The sequence below is a fragment of the Medicago truncatula genome, chromosome 3 (genome assembly GCF_003473485.1).
Source record: "Medicago truncatula cultivar Jemalong A17 chromosome 3, MtrunA17r5.0-ANR, whole genome shotgun sequence".
In the NCBI taxonomy this organism is placed as follows: domain Eukaryota; kingdom Viridiplantae; phylum Streptophyta; class Magnoliopsida; order Fabales; family Fabaceae; genus Medicago; species Medicago truncatula.
In genome coordinates, this window is record NC_053044.1 from 55,475,293 (window position 1) to 55,490,003 (window position 14,711).

The 14,711-nt window shown below is 34.7% G+C and overlaps 2 protein-coding genes across 2 annotated transcripts; both read right to left on the reverse strand.

Annotated features, from left to right (window-relative positions):
* Positions 1-166: 166 nt before the first annotated feature.
* Positions 167-7,095, reverse strand: LOC11442502 (rhamnogalacturonate lyase). The gene is made up of 16 exons (XM_003603662.4): positions 6,850-7,095; positions 6,647-6,731; positions 6,356-6,477; positions 6,063-6,113; positions 5,647-5,766; positions 5,448-5,567; positions 5,220-5,361; positions 3,344-3,514; positions 3,061-3,216; positions 2,841-2,947; positions 2,480-2,570; positions 1,948-2,089; positions 1,714-1,870; positions 1,373-1,489; positions 601-727; positions 167-522 (listed from the first exon to the last, which is right to left on the reverse strand). Exons 1-16 carry the CDS (start codon positions 6,858-6,860, stop codon positions 283-285), a joined length of 1,959 nt encoding a protein of 652 aa, XP_003603710.2. The 5' UTR covers positions 6,861-7,095; the 3' UTR covers positions 167-282.
* A 1,695-nt stretch (positions 7,096-8,790) lies between these two features.
* Positions 8,791-12,250, reverse strand: LOC11435490 (TRAF-type zinc finger domain-containing protein 1). Its single transcript, XM_003603664.4, has 5 exons — positions 11,998-12,250; positions 11,708-11,843; positions 10,499-10,636; positions 10,278-10,399; positions 8,791-9,182 (listed from the first exon to the last, which is right to left on the reverse strand). The coding sequence occupies exons 1-5, from the start codon at positions 12,039-12,041 to the stop codon at positions 9,044-9,046; spliced, it is 579 nt and encodes a 192-aa protein (XP_003603712.1). The 5' UTR covers positions 12,042-12,250; the 3' UTR covers positions 8,791-9,043.
* Positions 12,251-14,711: the final 2,461 nt, after the last annotated feature.

Here is a 14,711-nt window from a genome sequence, read left to right on the forward strand (position 1 = left end):
GCATGAACTAGTCTAAGATAAACAACATAATAAATATGAATTTGTGCATATGAAATACAGATATAAATGCTGCAGCCGCTGGCAACAACAACACAACATCAAACGAAGAGGATGATAAAAAGGATAATTAAAATTAATTAATAACATAACATGTATAATTACAATGTTCACAAACAAATACATTTCATTGTTTCAATAGAAAAATCAATACATTCCAATATGATGAAACAACAGTGTTATTTTGTATCATTATTTACTTCAGAAAGGCTAGGTTAAACTTCTTTAAAAACAAGGAGGACCTTCCAAACGAATATAGTCATACATGAAACCCTGGAAAGGACTGGTACATCTTGGCTGTGTGAAAAATATAGTATTTGTGCCATCAATAAGAAGAGAACTTGGTATGTTCACATGGTACAGCCAATAGAGTCCATGAATTCCTAGTCTTGCAATTGAGTTCTCCCTTCCTATTAATCCAGTGGTAAATACGGGACGCCTTGCATTGGGATCATTGACTCGAATCTTCACAGGCAATTTATACATGTCAGCACGAAATTCAAAAGGTGAAACACCATCATGTTACATACAACAGGAGTTTACCTGCAATTCAGCTAATGTTGCAGATGCAATTGCAACTCTGAGTTTATATGTAGCTCCTTGAATCACACCACTTAGTTCAAACTTGATTTGCCAAGTTGTTCCTTCAAGAGTGTTATCTGCTTTTTTTCTGCAGTTATACAACCTTGGAAAATTATTAGGGAATATGTGATGTTTAACTCAAGAAATGCAATTATTTAAGATGAAGTAAGCACCTATGAAACACAGAAACTCTTCGAATTAGGCATGTCATGGTGTCGGACACGCCTTGGTGTTCAACACTCATATGACACGTGTCAGATAACTCATAGAAGTCTAAAAAAAAAAATATTTTTTCCTCTGCTTCGACACACTTTGCATATACAAATTTTTTCTCATACAAACATTTTCATCTTCTACATTATTCAAGGATGGTAATTAATAAGTGGGTTAAATATCTCAAATTTGATTACATTATTTTTAGTTTTTTGTTAGGAGATGGATAGACGAAGGTGAAATACTAGCATATCTTATTTTATTTTATTTTTGTAATAACAAAAAATTGGTCAATTTAGATGCATATATAAATTTTCATTCTTAATTTAGATATTTTACAATTGATTGTTATATTTTATTTAACTAACATGTGTGTGTGTGTGTGTGTCGATGTCCTATGTTTTTGACATTAGCAGTGTTGACGTGTGTGTCGTGTCCGGTCAGAGTCTGTGCTTCATAGGTAAGCACTATATAGTCTTCAGCCATGTTATGCAAATAATTAATATTCAAAGAAACTGACCTGGGAACCTGAGCGTAAAACCAATCCTTCCTATAGTCACTAACACCAATTGTGTAAACTAAATCTGCATCAGGATATAATTCGGTATATCTGTCCCACAATCCATACTGCCTGAACCTACAAGTTCAGAGAAAAATGGAAGATCTAAAAACATAACTGACATATCTAGGAAATATTTTCATCATATGCAAACAGAAAAAATGCACAGATAGATCATGAATTCAGTATTTTTATCATGTTATAATATGTACCAGAAGATTCAAAATTAAGAGAAATCATGAGTAGTAATATACAGGGAAAATAGAAGAAACATGCCCCTAATAAGACAATACAAAGCTAACCTGTCTGGATGGTTGATAAAAAGCTTATTAATATGCTGTGGATTGGGATCAGGAGCATAAAATTCTGCGGCGGATCTATCAGGAATGCCTATTTCCCACAATGTGGGGCCATCCCTTGGAGGTTCATATACAAGTTCACCTAGTTCAATGTAAGAACCTGCGTGGCAAGTTTGGTAAGCACGTAAATTTTTTGCAAGATGGCAACTGATTTTAACATTGACTAAGTTAATGAACCTGAGGTTATCTTCACAAAATCACCAAATCTGTAGTCTCCAATAAAACCAGGCACCCAGGCAAAAAGGTTGTAGTCACCTGGACGTACATTGTTAATCGTAAAAAATCCATTCATGTCTGCTCTGGTCCAGAATTGATAGTCCTGGAAGGAGTGGAAGTTATATAACGTTCTGGATTGGAAAGGAATTATTTGGGCATCCACAAAAGCATTCTTATGATTATCTTGATTCACTTAATTTATGTTTTTCAGAAGAAAAGGAAAACAAATGTAATATCTATTATAGTCTGCACAGTCAACTTATCTGTAAAGAGTGACTATTACAGTTTCGGCCTGAAACTTAAACTGTTATCTGTAAATGTAAGGAATATCTAACGTCAACTTAGCCCTTACTATAAAGCAAATAGAAGTTCAATAGGCCCTTCCTGGAGTCCTCATCCCAAATGGAGAGGGAAAATGAAGGCCGAGCGCAAACTACAAAAATACAGCTCATGAAACTTAAATACTAGGTTTCAACAAGCGAAGCAAGAACACCTTGCATTCTCTTTGCCATGACCCTGCATCTCCTGGTGGAGCCAGACCAACATAAGCACCATTTGCTGATATTAAGTCAGTGCTGATGTACCTAAAAATAATTAAAATGTTTCACTCAAATTCACCTGTTGAAGAAAAAAGAACAACCATAATCTCGTTGCAGCTCATCAATTGATTACTTATTCAATTCGCAGCATTTATGTCCTCCAATTTTTTATGCAGTAGTTAGCACAATGCTTGATTTGCAACAGAATTAGGAAAGTTATGCTTGTATCCATGAACTGACAAAACAATAAGATACACACCCGATAATGCAAATTAAAACCCTCAAGAAAAACTAGGAAAAATCATGCCTCTGTACCTGTCTAAGACAAGTAATCTCCCACTAACGTTGCCCCGTTGATCCGGTTTTAAAAAATCCTCTGAAGCGGGGAATAAGTATGGCCAACTTTGAACTTCTGTCATCATCTGAATATCACTTCATATTAGTCTTTATCTTAAAACTTATTGCATCCAAATGTTCTAATACTATCAACCTCCAAACAAGAAAAGTACAAGAGACACATAGGTATTAGGCATACCTTTATTTTTGCATCCTCCCATAGCCAGAGTGGGTCATAACCAGTTGGTCCAGAATTGAGATAAATGTATACAGGACCAAAAACCTTCTTCCATGGTTCACCACCTCTAATTTTGGGTACCAAATCTTGTCCAGCATAGTGACCACTAAGAAACATCTGATGATTCCAATATAATAAATGTGATGTTATAAGAGATAATAATCAAGTAAAATGATCTTAACTTGTATGATAGCCATGCAGCTGGCAGCAAATCTATCACCATGGTCTAAGTTCATTCACTTACCGCAAGTGTGGTGGGTCCTACATGTGAGGTCAAATTCTGCTTGAGAGGCCCACCAGAACGAAACTCATCGCTAGGTGTGATCTGCCAGAATCCTACGGGTGGATTGAAAGATATCCAGCCATGGACTCGATTATCTATGTTCTTACAGGAATATTGATACTTGTCATCCACCTGCAATCAAAATCAATAAGAAACATAATAAAATACTTCATACTGTTAGGATATAGAAAAAAGGGAAATTGGAGTGGTTAGTTTTTTTTTATTTTACCAAAGTAGTTAGTTAGTTAATCGTTTAGTTAGGAAGTATCATGTATAAATAGGAGAGTACTACGATAGAGAGGGGCATTCAGATTTGTTTTCTTCCCTTCTCTTGCTTGTTTTCCACTTCTGATTTCTGTGTCACCGTTCTTCCCTTTTGCCTGCACCACATCTTGGCCACCTTTTCTTTGGGTTGCATCTACCTCTTTTCTTTCTTGGCTACCATTTCCATTTTTTCCACCGCTGCATCAATTTTGTAACCCTTGCGGACAGAGGTACTGATTCATTTTGGTGCTTTTCTTCTCCATTGTTAACAGTGAGTCAGTAACCTCCAATATTGATTAATCCTTTATTTATGCCGTTTCCCATGATTCTGGATCTTTTTCTGTATTTTCCAACATGATTTTCTCCATTGAGTGCTCCAAAAATTCGTATCGTAACCATGGAAAATGATTTCTAATTTGGATCTTGATTCTCTGATGTCAATAAGAAAATCAAAACATTATCGCATCATCCATGCTCATGAACGCCCATTGGAACTTATGGAACCTATGCATTCTTGCACTGCAAAAAAAAAATACTGCCCTTGCAACTGACTCAATAGGGTCAATCCCCGTATATATTGGCCGTTTCCCCTTATGCACTTCCTCCATAAGCAACACTGGCACTCCTCGAAGATGCGGAAGGTCAAACCAATTCTTAGGAGCCCAGAAATCGTATTGAATAGAAATAACACTTTTATCAAGAAATATGAAAGAATAAGAGAGAAAATTGTCCTCCAAAGATTCCCCCTTTCTCCTTCTACAATAGAGTCACTTCTCTATTCACAAAATGTTCAACAAATATGAATATCCCTCTCTACCCTTGTATTCTCCTATTACATGACACTAACCAACTAATCTTACTTCCCTTTATTCTATATTCTAACTCATACACGCTCAATCCATGCGAAAGAAATCATTTTTATATCCTTTTCAACCAGTTGACACAGAAACCTTGCGTTAAGAATTAATTTTGAGAAATTAAATTTAGGAGAATGAGTTTTATGATAATATAAAAGCATTTACCCTAAATCTTCATATAAGAATGAGTTTTGTTTGGAGGGTGGAGAAGAGCCACAAAAAGAGCGGTAAGGAGGGTATTACAATGGGAAATAGTTGATAAACTTTCATTATACGTGTTTATCCAAGGGGGAAACCAGGCACACTTTTCTTTCATTTCTGAGTATTCACTATTCAATCATGAATTAAATCCATTTCCCCCTATCTATTATAGAATTGATTAGCCAAATGACTGCTGCGAGCCTCCAAAAACTTGGCTAAAAGGAGTCATCTTTTAAGAGTTTCTGGAGCAGGGAGTAATTTCACACCCTTAGTGGCTCCGAGATGTCCAGAAGTTGCGAATTTGTGGACTCGAGGAGCATGATTGTGTTCACAACACACCCGTGCAATTTAGCATGCATGTATAATTGTATATAGGAGGGGTATTGTTAACAATCCATGCAATTCAGCAGTAGTTATTGTTCTACATGGATTGTAAAAGTACCTCTCGCAACATGCATGAGCATAAGGCCTAAAATAGATTGCTAAGGCGATGTATTTGGCTTGACTACCAGTACCTCTCCTTTCAATTGTGGATCCTTAGGATTGACTAGTAGGACAGCTTCTTGGTAGGCCAAGGGTTGGCATCTTCCTGGTAACCGATCCTCCGGAAAAGGCATAATCCTTCGCCTATCGTCTGCCATAGCCATGTACTGAAACCTATAAACTTGGTTGTTAAATTGGATAAATATCCAAAAGTAAAAAAATCATTGCCACCACCTCCAATATAAATAAAAGTTGATTACTTGTCTTTCCTAAGCTTGAAAGTGATCCTTGTTTCACTAATATCAAAATCTGGCCATCTGGGTAAGTGCTCATAAATTCCATAAGAGTAGAAGCCTGATGAACCACGAAGCAAAATGAATCTGAAATGGACCATTCACAAATATTAATCCAATATGTGCCGCTTCAAAAATGCATTATACACAAAATTTGACCAATTACCTTTTGTCAATATTTAAGGGGACAAACTTTCCCTCAAGAGAAGGATCCCACGTTCTTTTGAATGAAAGCTCCACCTGATCCTCATTTTGAACTATAACTTCGAAACATGTTCCTTTAATCCTGAACCATAAAAGTTCATATTTGCTTCAAATACTATCCACAAGTGAAAGTTGAACTTATAAGATTGCCAATAGAACAGTTAAGCAAAAAGGAGGGGATTGGACAGCTGATTTATATTTATATTCAGGTGAGATAAAAAAAATAAAAAAAAATAAAAAAAACCAGTCACACCCACTTTAATTGTAAACTCTAATTGGTGGATGGATTTGAAGATATCATTATTAAGAATTTGACATGGCCAAATAATAGCAAAAGACTCGTCCAGGTAGTAACAAAAGAAAGTAGTATTGGCATACACATCAAAGATTCCTTTGCTTCCTGGTGCACTCCAAACAAGATCCCAATACCTACACATTCAATTGAAAGATAAAATTCAGATTCCATCTTAAAAAGGGATAGTTCCCTCTAATTTTTGCACAATCAGTATATTTTTTTTCTTTCAAAAATGTTGGCACGGCCAAGCAAATTTGATTTGTCGACCAAATTGCCAAATCATGACTTACCTACTTACCAGTTAATTTAACGATTACATTTTCAAAGAAAGATAGATGTGGGTGTGAAAGACAGAGAGAGAAATGACAAGAATTACCCTCTGTTAGTCTCTTTATTGAGAACTTCAAGCAAATTGTCAACACCATTATATCGTATTCCGGTGACAATTCCATCTGGATTTGATAATGTAACTTGGACTATGCCATTATCCATCACCACCTGCACATGAATGAGGTAAGGCATATGAAGCAAGTGACGACACTGACACATAAAACATTTAAGTAAAGGAAGGTGATCGAATGTAACTAACTAAATGTATCGGTGTCTGATTGCGTATCAGACACCGAACACGTCGGGTGCTATGCAAATAGTGCAAAATTAAACTTACATAGTTTTGTTGAATGTGTAACCGTACACCTGGGGCGGACATGGTGAATCCGTCCTCCTTATTTTTCTTTCTATGAGCAAGAAATCTAAACCAGACAAGATTAAGAATTAATCGATCATATTATTCAAATTCAAATTCAATTACTTCATTTGTTTATGAACTGAAAAAAACAGTTGCAACAGATGATGAATAAAAAAACCCACCGAGAAATCATGAATCACTATCGGTAGAGATGAAATGATGGGAGGGAGGGAGGGGTGTGATAAAAATAGACACGTGGCACACACCTAAGGGTGTGAAATTAAGCGCATAAACGAATGAATGAATAAAATAACGGAAAACAGACAAAGACAAAGAGCAGATAGAGAAAAATAAATGGATCGATCGATTCGAGAGAATAATAAAAGAAGCTTCGCTCAGTTTGTTTTGCTTTATTTTCTTCTCTTTCATTCACTTTTCGTTATATAACCAAATATAAGGAAATTAAAAGACAGACAGATATCAATTTCTTTTGGTAGATAGACAGATTAATTTTAAATTTCAAATTCTTCAATATTATTAAAAAAAAAAAAATACTAATTAACATATGAATTTACAACTTTAGCCTAAAATAGGCATGCTTTTTTTGTTGGCCGGTTGATTTTCTTTTTACAACAACGGGTGATTGATGCTAATGAGCAGAACAAACTAAACTTTGAGTATGACTTCATATATCTCCTGCACTATTTTAGAAAATCTTTCCTTGTTTTTTCAATAAAAGTACATTCAATTCAAACAAACACAAGAGAAGTGACTCCTTCTCTGACCGCCTATTTGGAGAAGACATCTTTTCATGTGGTAAGAGAAGGTGCTTCTTAGTTTAAAGGAGGATTTGGAGGGAGTGAATTTGATTAATCAAGTGGACAGATGGAAGTGGAAGCTAGAAGATTCCGGTATTTTTTCGGTGAGTTCGGCCTATAAGAGGTTGGTGGGTGTGGTGCTTGATGAGGAGAGGTGGACGGATGAGGAGAAGAGGTTTTTGAGAAGTTGTGGAAGTGTCCGGCTCCGTCAAAGGTGGTGGTTTTCGGTTGGAGAGCTATTCTCAACCGGATACCAACTAAAATTAACCTCACATTGAGACATGTCTTAAATCCGGGAGAGCAACCTTGGTGGCTTTGTGTAATAGGGTGGAGGAATCCACAAATCACCTTCTTCTCCATTGTCTAGTGGCTAGTGTGGTGTTGTTTAAGTTAATGCGGTGGTTAGACTATTATTTCATTCTTCCCCCTAATCTCTTCATTCATTGGGAGTGTTGGCACGGGGAAAGGAATTATTTGGTTAGCAACAATTTGGGTGTTATGGAAAACTAGGAATGATAAAGTTTTCAATGATTTTAATTTTGAGGTGGATTCTATGGTGGATTCTTAGTAGAACCTCCCCTCGGAGGTGATGGGGTGCTGTTTTTTCGGGGCTATGCAGCTTCTGCTGCTGCTGTCTTTTGTTGCCTGTGCCTCTGCTGTTTCTTCTGGTATTCGGTTCTGTTATGGGGCTGAGTTGCTGTGGGCTGGTAGCAGTTTTTGTTGCCTGGGTGGTGTGTTAGGGGTGCTGTTGGCAGCTTGCAGCTCGGTTGGCTACTACTTGCTGGGCGGTTGTTTTTTGGGGGCTTCTAGTTGGCTTAGGGAGGTTCTTGTTGGTCTCTTTCTAGGTGGTTGGGCGGTGTTTGAGCGGGCCGGGTGTTCTTTGGTGTTGACGCAAGGGTATGCATGTGTATTGCCAATTGTATATGCATGCGTCAATACTCTTTTGGTTGTGTCCAATTGTATTTGGGTGGTTTTTTAAGGGGTTTTTGTTCGAGCGTTTGTTTTATGGCAACCGATTACCCCTTGTTTGTATTTTTTTTTTCTCCACCCGAGCTTATTAGTGCTTCTCGCACGGGCTTGTTGGTTAGTAATATTTTGCCGATTCAAAAAAAAAAAAAAAAAAAACTACGAAAGATAAAATAAAGTTGACTTTTTAAAGTTAGAATTTATGGAAATAAGCAGAAAGGCGAAAACAGTTTATAAACATGTGATAAGATATTTCAACAAGTTCTCCCAAACAATCTCGTACGTATTTATGAGTAGATAAGCAGAAAAAACTAAATCTCAATAGACACTATGCAGTAGTTGAAAGATAAACAGCTAATGGCAATCATTATAATCAATGACTCAAATTTATCTCTTGGTAGTTCTTTCCAAATACAGAACTACAGTGATTTTCAAAATAAAAGTGCATAACCACCGGGTATTTAGTGACAATCACAATGCCGATGTGTTTCCATGTACTAATGAAGTATTATCTCATACGACTTCTGTTGAATACGAATGAATTATACAGGTAGATCAATTTACATTAACATAGCATGTTTCCTCTCATCTGCTAATGCACATTACTGGGTTCTGCCTTTCTCTGAATAAAAATAGATCCGAGTATGACGGCAATACCAGTTATAGCTATTGTGAAAAAAAGACGTCTTTTTGAGGATTCGTTCGCATCTCTTTCAGCTGGCCTCTCATTCCTTCACAGAAAAAAGAAATAGAAGTAAATGGTTTACTCACAAGGAAAATAAATCAGTATGCTAAACTTCCATTTTAATTCTCTAAAGATACACTTGACATCAACTTGGTCCTCCAAATAAGATTTATGACACTAAATTAGTTCTCCAGTAAATGTTTACGTCCCACGTAGACCACAATAGAATAACAATTTTGGTAGCCAAAATCATAAATTCATAATCCTAACACAAGAAAATCGATTACATCAAAAGTTCACAACAAGCAAACCATGACTTGTTAATTTAAACTTGACATGCTATTTCATCTATCTTCAGTTAATGTATGCTCAGAACTGAAGATAGATAAATAAATGACAGTTCTTAGCTACTCTCCTACAAAATGTACCTCAGTACTCATCTTACTGCATCAGCTGTAAGTGGTCATACTAATATTATTGAAATGACACTGACTGCAAATTATAGACAACGAAAAATCACAAAGTTCACTTATGTGGTTTTTGACCTTTGAGTAGCTCGGACTACAATAAAGTGACAACATTTTTAAGCAGATTAAAGGATTAGTTCCCTATTATTTAACATTAAGCCTCAGCTAAAGATTGTACTTGAAAGCTAGTGAGCATAAACTAAAGATAATTATAATGATATGCAATGAAAAAAAAACTCAAAAATATTAACCAGTTGCTTCCAACAACCAAGCCTTGTCCCACTAAGTGGGATCGGCTGACCGGGCTTCCAACAACCTTAAAAAACAACTGCAAAACCCCAATCACCTAAAAATAATAGACTTCATTTTGGACGGGTACTTAAGTCTCTTCTCTAGAATTATACTACAATAAGAAACTTAAGGAGGTGCTTTTCTTGAGAGGGAGGGAGTAATATGAAGCACATTTCAACTTAGGCCTAATAGGGACCACCTGAGCAAGTATTAACTCCGTAACTAACAGGAACAAAAGCAAGAAAATATAATAATGCATGTAACACTTGCACAAAATGGACAAAAATTTGAATAAGCAAATAGAATAGTTAGGATATACCCCCATCCATTAACCCTCAGAAAGACTAAAACTTGCACGTAATTATATGATGAAATTTTCCTACCTTGAAGACCCTGCAGCATTGTCTTGTATTCCGTTGCAATTGAATTCATGATTGTATCTTTCACGTAGTCTGACATATTTGTTACAGAGGTCACACATCTCTGTTCGATTCCCACATACTTCCTGAAAGTTATTAAAGATCAAACTAAAATTAGTGCCTCGGTTATACTACATAGATTAATGCAAACTTCTTAATTCAAAGGTTTTTTAAGACCACTACACCTGATGCTCTGGCAGATCAATTGCAGGCAATGGAAACTCACAGAACTCACAGGTGACAATCCTCTGGGGGCAACTTTCACCTTCGTGGATATATAAAATATTGCGCTCCATTGTTTCACTGCACAATGAACAGGCAACCTGCACAATTCACATTTTCTTTTGAAAAGCAGAATTCGATTCTATAAGTCAAAGTTTGTTAGGCACCCCGGGGAACTGAATCAACTATGGGGAACTTCCAATTTTTTTAAATTTTTTATGTTAGTCACAATGTATATAGTGAGTTGAGATTTTAAGTTTCTCCCCTTTATGACTGATAGGAATCGTCACATTGTATACATGACATTGATACAATGAAAAATAAGAGTGGCTCAATAATTTTTCACCAAATTCCCATTCCAAATAGTACATACGTGATTACTGAAAATTGAATCTGGCCAACAATATATAATCTGTGTTGAACAAAACTACCAAGAAAAGATTACAAAAGCTAATACTCAATCTGTAAAATCCAAACCTATAAACTGAAGCACCAATTACTTGACAAATAACTAAGAAACTGAAATATTATTCACAACATTCCCTCCAAAAAATTTAACATTTTTGTAATGGGGAATTATTAAGAGCATATCCCAGAACCATGTCAGGAAAACAAGTTTCAGACCTCCAACAAGTTAAAGAATGAAACTTGAACACGAACAATCTTCTTTGATACTCAATTTTCTGATCCCAGAAGTGATGCTAGCAAAAGTATCTAACTGCCAAGAGTTTTATCTCAATACACAAGAGTTTCAAAAACAATCAGCATCTAATCCTTCTAGATGCCTGGTCACCATTTGATGCCAAACTTAATGCCTTGGTCAATCCGGCTTATATAAATGATGGTAACTGAATGGATCAAATTCCAATGGACAGTTCAAATTAACCATTTTCCTATTCAAGTTTCGCTTAAAAATTATGAAGAAAAACTAACTAACCCACCCATCTCTAAATCAATTTGAGTGTATCAATACCCGACCCATCCTATCAATCTACTATTTTATTTTCTATTTTTACAAATCATTTCTATCTCTACCGAACTGGATGAGTTGGATTGGATGATTTATAACTATAGATTGGTCGATCAGTGATGAGCCCTAAATAAAATTGTGAAGCTGATTTTATTAAAATTGGTTAAAATAAGAGCTTAATGAGCAAGTAATTGTCACATACCGGTGCATGGGTGTTTAAATAGTGATCTTGAGCATGTATCTTTGGTACCATATCACCACAAAGCTTGCATTTTTCAAGATTCCGAGCGCAATGAACAGAGTGCAAATCAATATTTGCAGCTGGGATAGCCCGATCACTAAAATAAACCATAAAAGATAAGACTTTCAATATGAACAGAACAGAATCAATAATTCAAAAACAAGTTTGATTAGGCATAAATTTGAGCTGAGAGTTGTTAATTAGTGTTGAATTAAATGAATAATTGATGAATTGAAAAACGACGTGTTTACCAGTGAGGGCATATGCTAGTGGCTTGATCGGGCATTGTTGTCATGTCGTTAAAACAAAAATGAATCCAACAGAATGTTATTCTACGACCTAATCTTCAGGAAAATAGAGAAAGAGAAGATTAAATTAGAGAGAGTGATTACAAAGGTTACGGGAATTAGGCTATGGGAAGATTTCGGAATTTACGAATGAAACACGGAACCAGAACACAGATTTTGGTGCACGAAGACTCTACTTTTATGCTTCAGAAATGATAATTTGCAAAGGATAAAACTTAGGGGTGTATTGGATCATGATTCTAAGTGATTTTAAAATTTTTATGAAAAAATCTTGTGGTATTCAATCATGATTCTTTTCAATTTAAAAAAAATCTAGTGGTAATCACTTAAAAAAAATCTAGTGGTATTCAAAATCATTCAAATTTTGAAGGATTGTTTAATAAATCAGATTTTGTGGGATTTTCTAATGAAATTTTAGCATGAAAAAGTTGAAAACATGAGATTTCTTAGGATTGTTTTTTTTCTTTTAAGATTTTACTATCTCTCCCTCTCTCTCCTCCCTTCTCTCTTACTCTCTCTTTTCCTCTCCTCTCTCTCTCTCTCTAGTTGTCCCGAAAAAATCTCTCTCTAGCTCTCCTGTAAAAAAACTTCTCTCTCTCTCTGATTCCTTCACTCTCTTTCTCTCTAGCTCTAGCTCTCCCGTAAAAAATAAAATAAATAAAGGAGTCTTTATTGAAATTTTGTGAAAGAGAGTGTGTTATGATATTTTTTCAATTATTTTTTAAAATTTATAAAATCTCTTGAAATCCATAAAATCATTTCAAATCCGAGTGTGTTATGATATTTTTTCAATTATTTTTTAAAATTTATAAAATCTCTTGAAATCCATAAAATCATTTCAAATCCTTTAAAATCTTATGAATTAAATCCATTGAAATCCTTAATAGTCTTTTAAAATCATCAAAATCTTGCAAAGTCTTTTAAAATCTTCAAGACTTTTAAAAAAAAAAAAAATTGTCCTTTAAAATCATAATCCAATACACCCCCTTATGCACAGTTCCATACCTACAGTTTTTGCTGTTTTCAAATTAAAATATGACATCTGTACAATTTATCCACGTCACCTAAAGAAGTGAAACGGTGTGAAATTTTTATTGTTTCCCTGTAATCAATCGCAACCGTTTTTGACGAGCACCACACATAATCCATAGTCAAAAGCATACGATCCTTCTAATATAATTTGGTCAAATTAATTTTAATGCTTTCTTTCATCTTTCCAATAATCGATGTTGGTTATCACTTGTTGGTGAGAAATTGTATTGTGGTCGTGATTGAGTCTGCGATTCATTAACTCAGGAACAAACCACTATATAAACAGTGGAGACTATTAAGTTGGAGATTGATTGAAGGTAACAATTTTGTTTGATTGTACAACATTCCAAACCAAGTTTGGATTTTGTCTATTGTCACATAGATTAAAGTTGATGCCTCAAACTATTTCTTTATTGAGAAAAATAGAGATAAATACATAAAATCAATGTATTTAACATCTTCAATCAAAATTCCAACCCATTCCTCTTACTCTTTATGTGCATCTCCATCAATTCTTTACCTTGCTCTTTTAGATTCTCTCCTTGCCGGTTTATGTTGTTAGCGCATAGGGACGGTGGTTGTGTAGTGCTCCTAAAAAAGGGATTTGCTGGAAACGTTAAGAACTTCACGCCGTTTTCACTACGTTAGCTGATGTGGATAAGTTGTACAATGTCACGTTTTGATTTGAAAACAGCAGGTATGGAACTGTGCATAAGTTTTGTCCATTTGTAAAAACAAATGTCGGAACAACTCTCTTATTTTAATTATCTTTTTTTTTTTTATGTTAGTTAATATTTACATTTTTTATATATTTAATTATTTTATAAATATTGTTTAAATAACATTTCTCATGCATGTGGACCTTCCTTCCACCATCTAATCTAAATCTAAATTATAAACAATTGAATTGATTGTACAATATAGACAAATAAAATATAAAGGAAATAGAAGGTAGTTATCAGATATCACTTTTCACTTATAGCTAAAATGGACTTTTTGTAGAGATTAATTTCACTTTTTCACATTTAAAATCTAGTCACTCAACTATTTAACCGAACTAGAAGAAAAAATAGTTGTGTTTTACTCTACGTGCCATTAAGGCGAGGGAGACACTACGTCATCAAATTCGAACAAATGGGATTAGGTGACAAATCTTGGATATGATGGATCTATGCCGCAATTATGCGGTACTTAAGTTTTTTAAGGTTGCTCTTCTCACTCATTATTTGCTCTTATGCCCTCCAAAATTCTCATTTTATCCCTAAATAACGCAATGGAAAGTTAGTAATTGATGTGTTTTAAAAATAGCTTTTGCTCAGACAATTTTGGAAGATATCTCTTAAATATGAGAACTTCTACGGTACACCCGCAAATTAAGGTGTACCGGTACTCTTACTTCAAAAATTTATAAATGAACTATTATTTTTATGAAATAAAAAGTTATTTGTTGATATTTATATTTTAGAAAATATCATTTCATTGTTTATAAAAATCATACTAATTTTTTTTACATTTTATTGTAAAAAATAATCAAAATTCTCTATTACGAGTACTAAAAATTCAGAAAAATCAAATTTTATTTCGTCGATGTTTTTGATAAATAAGATTTAATTATTATAATTATA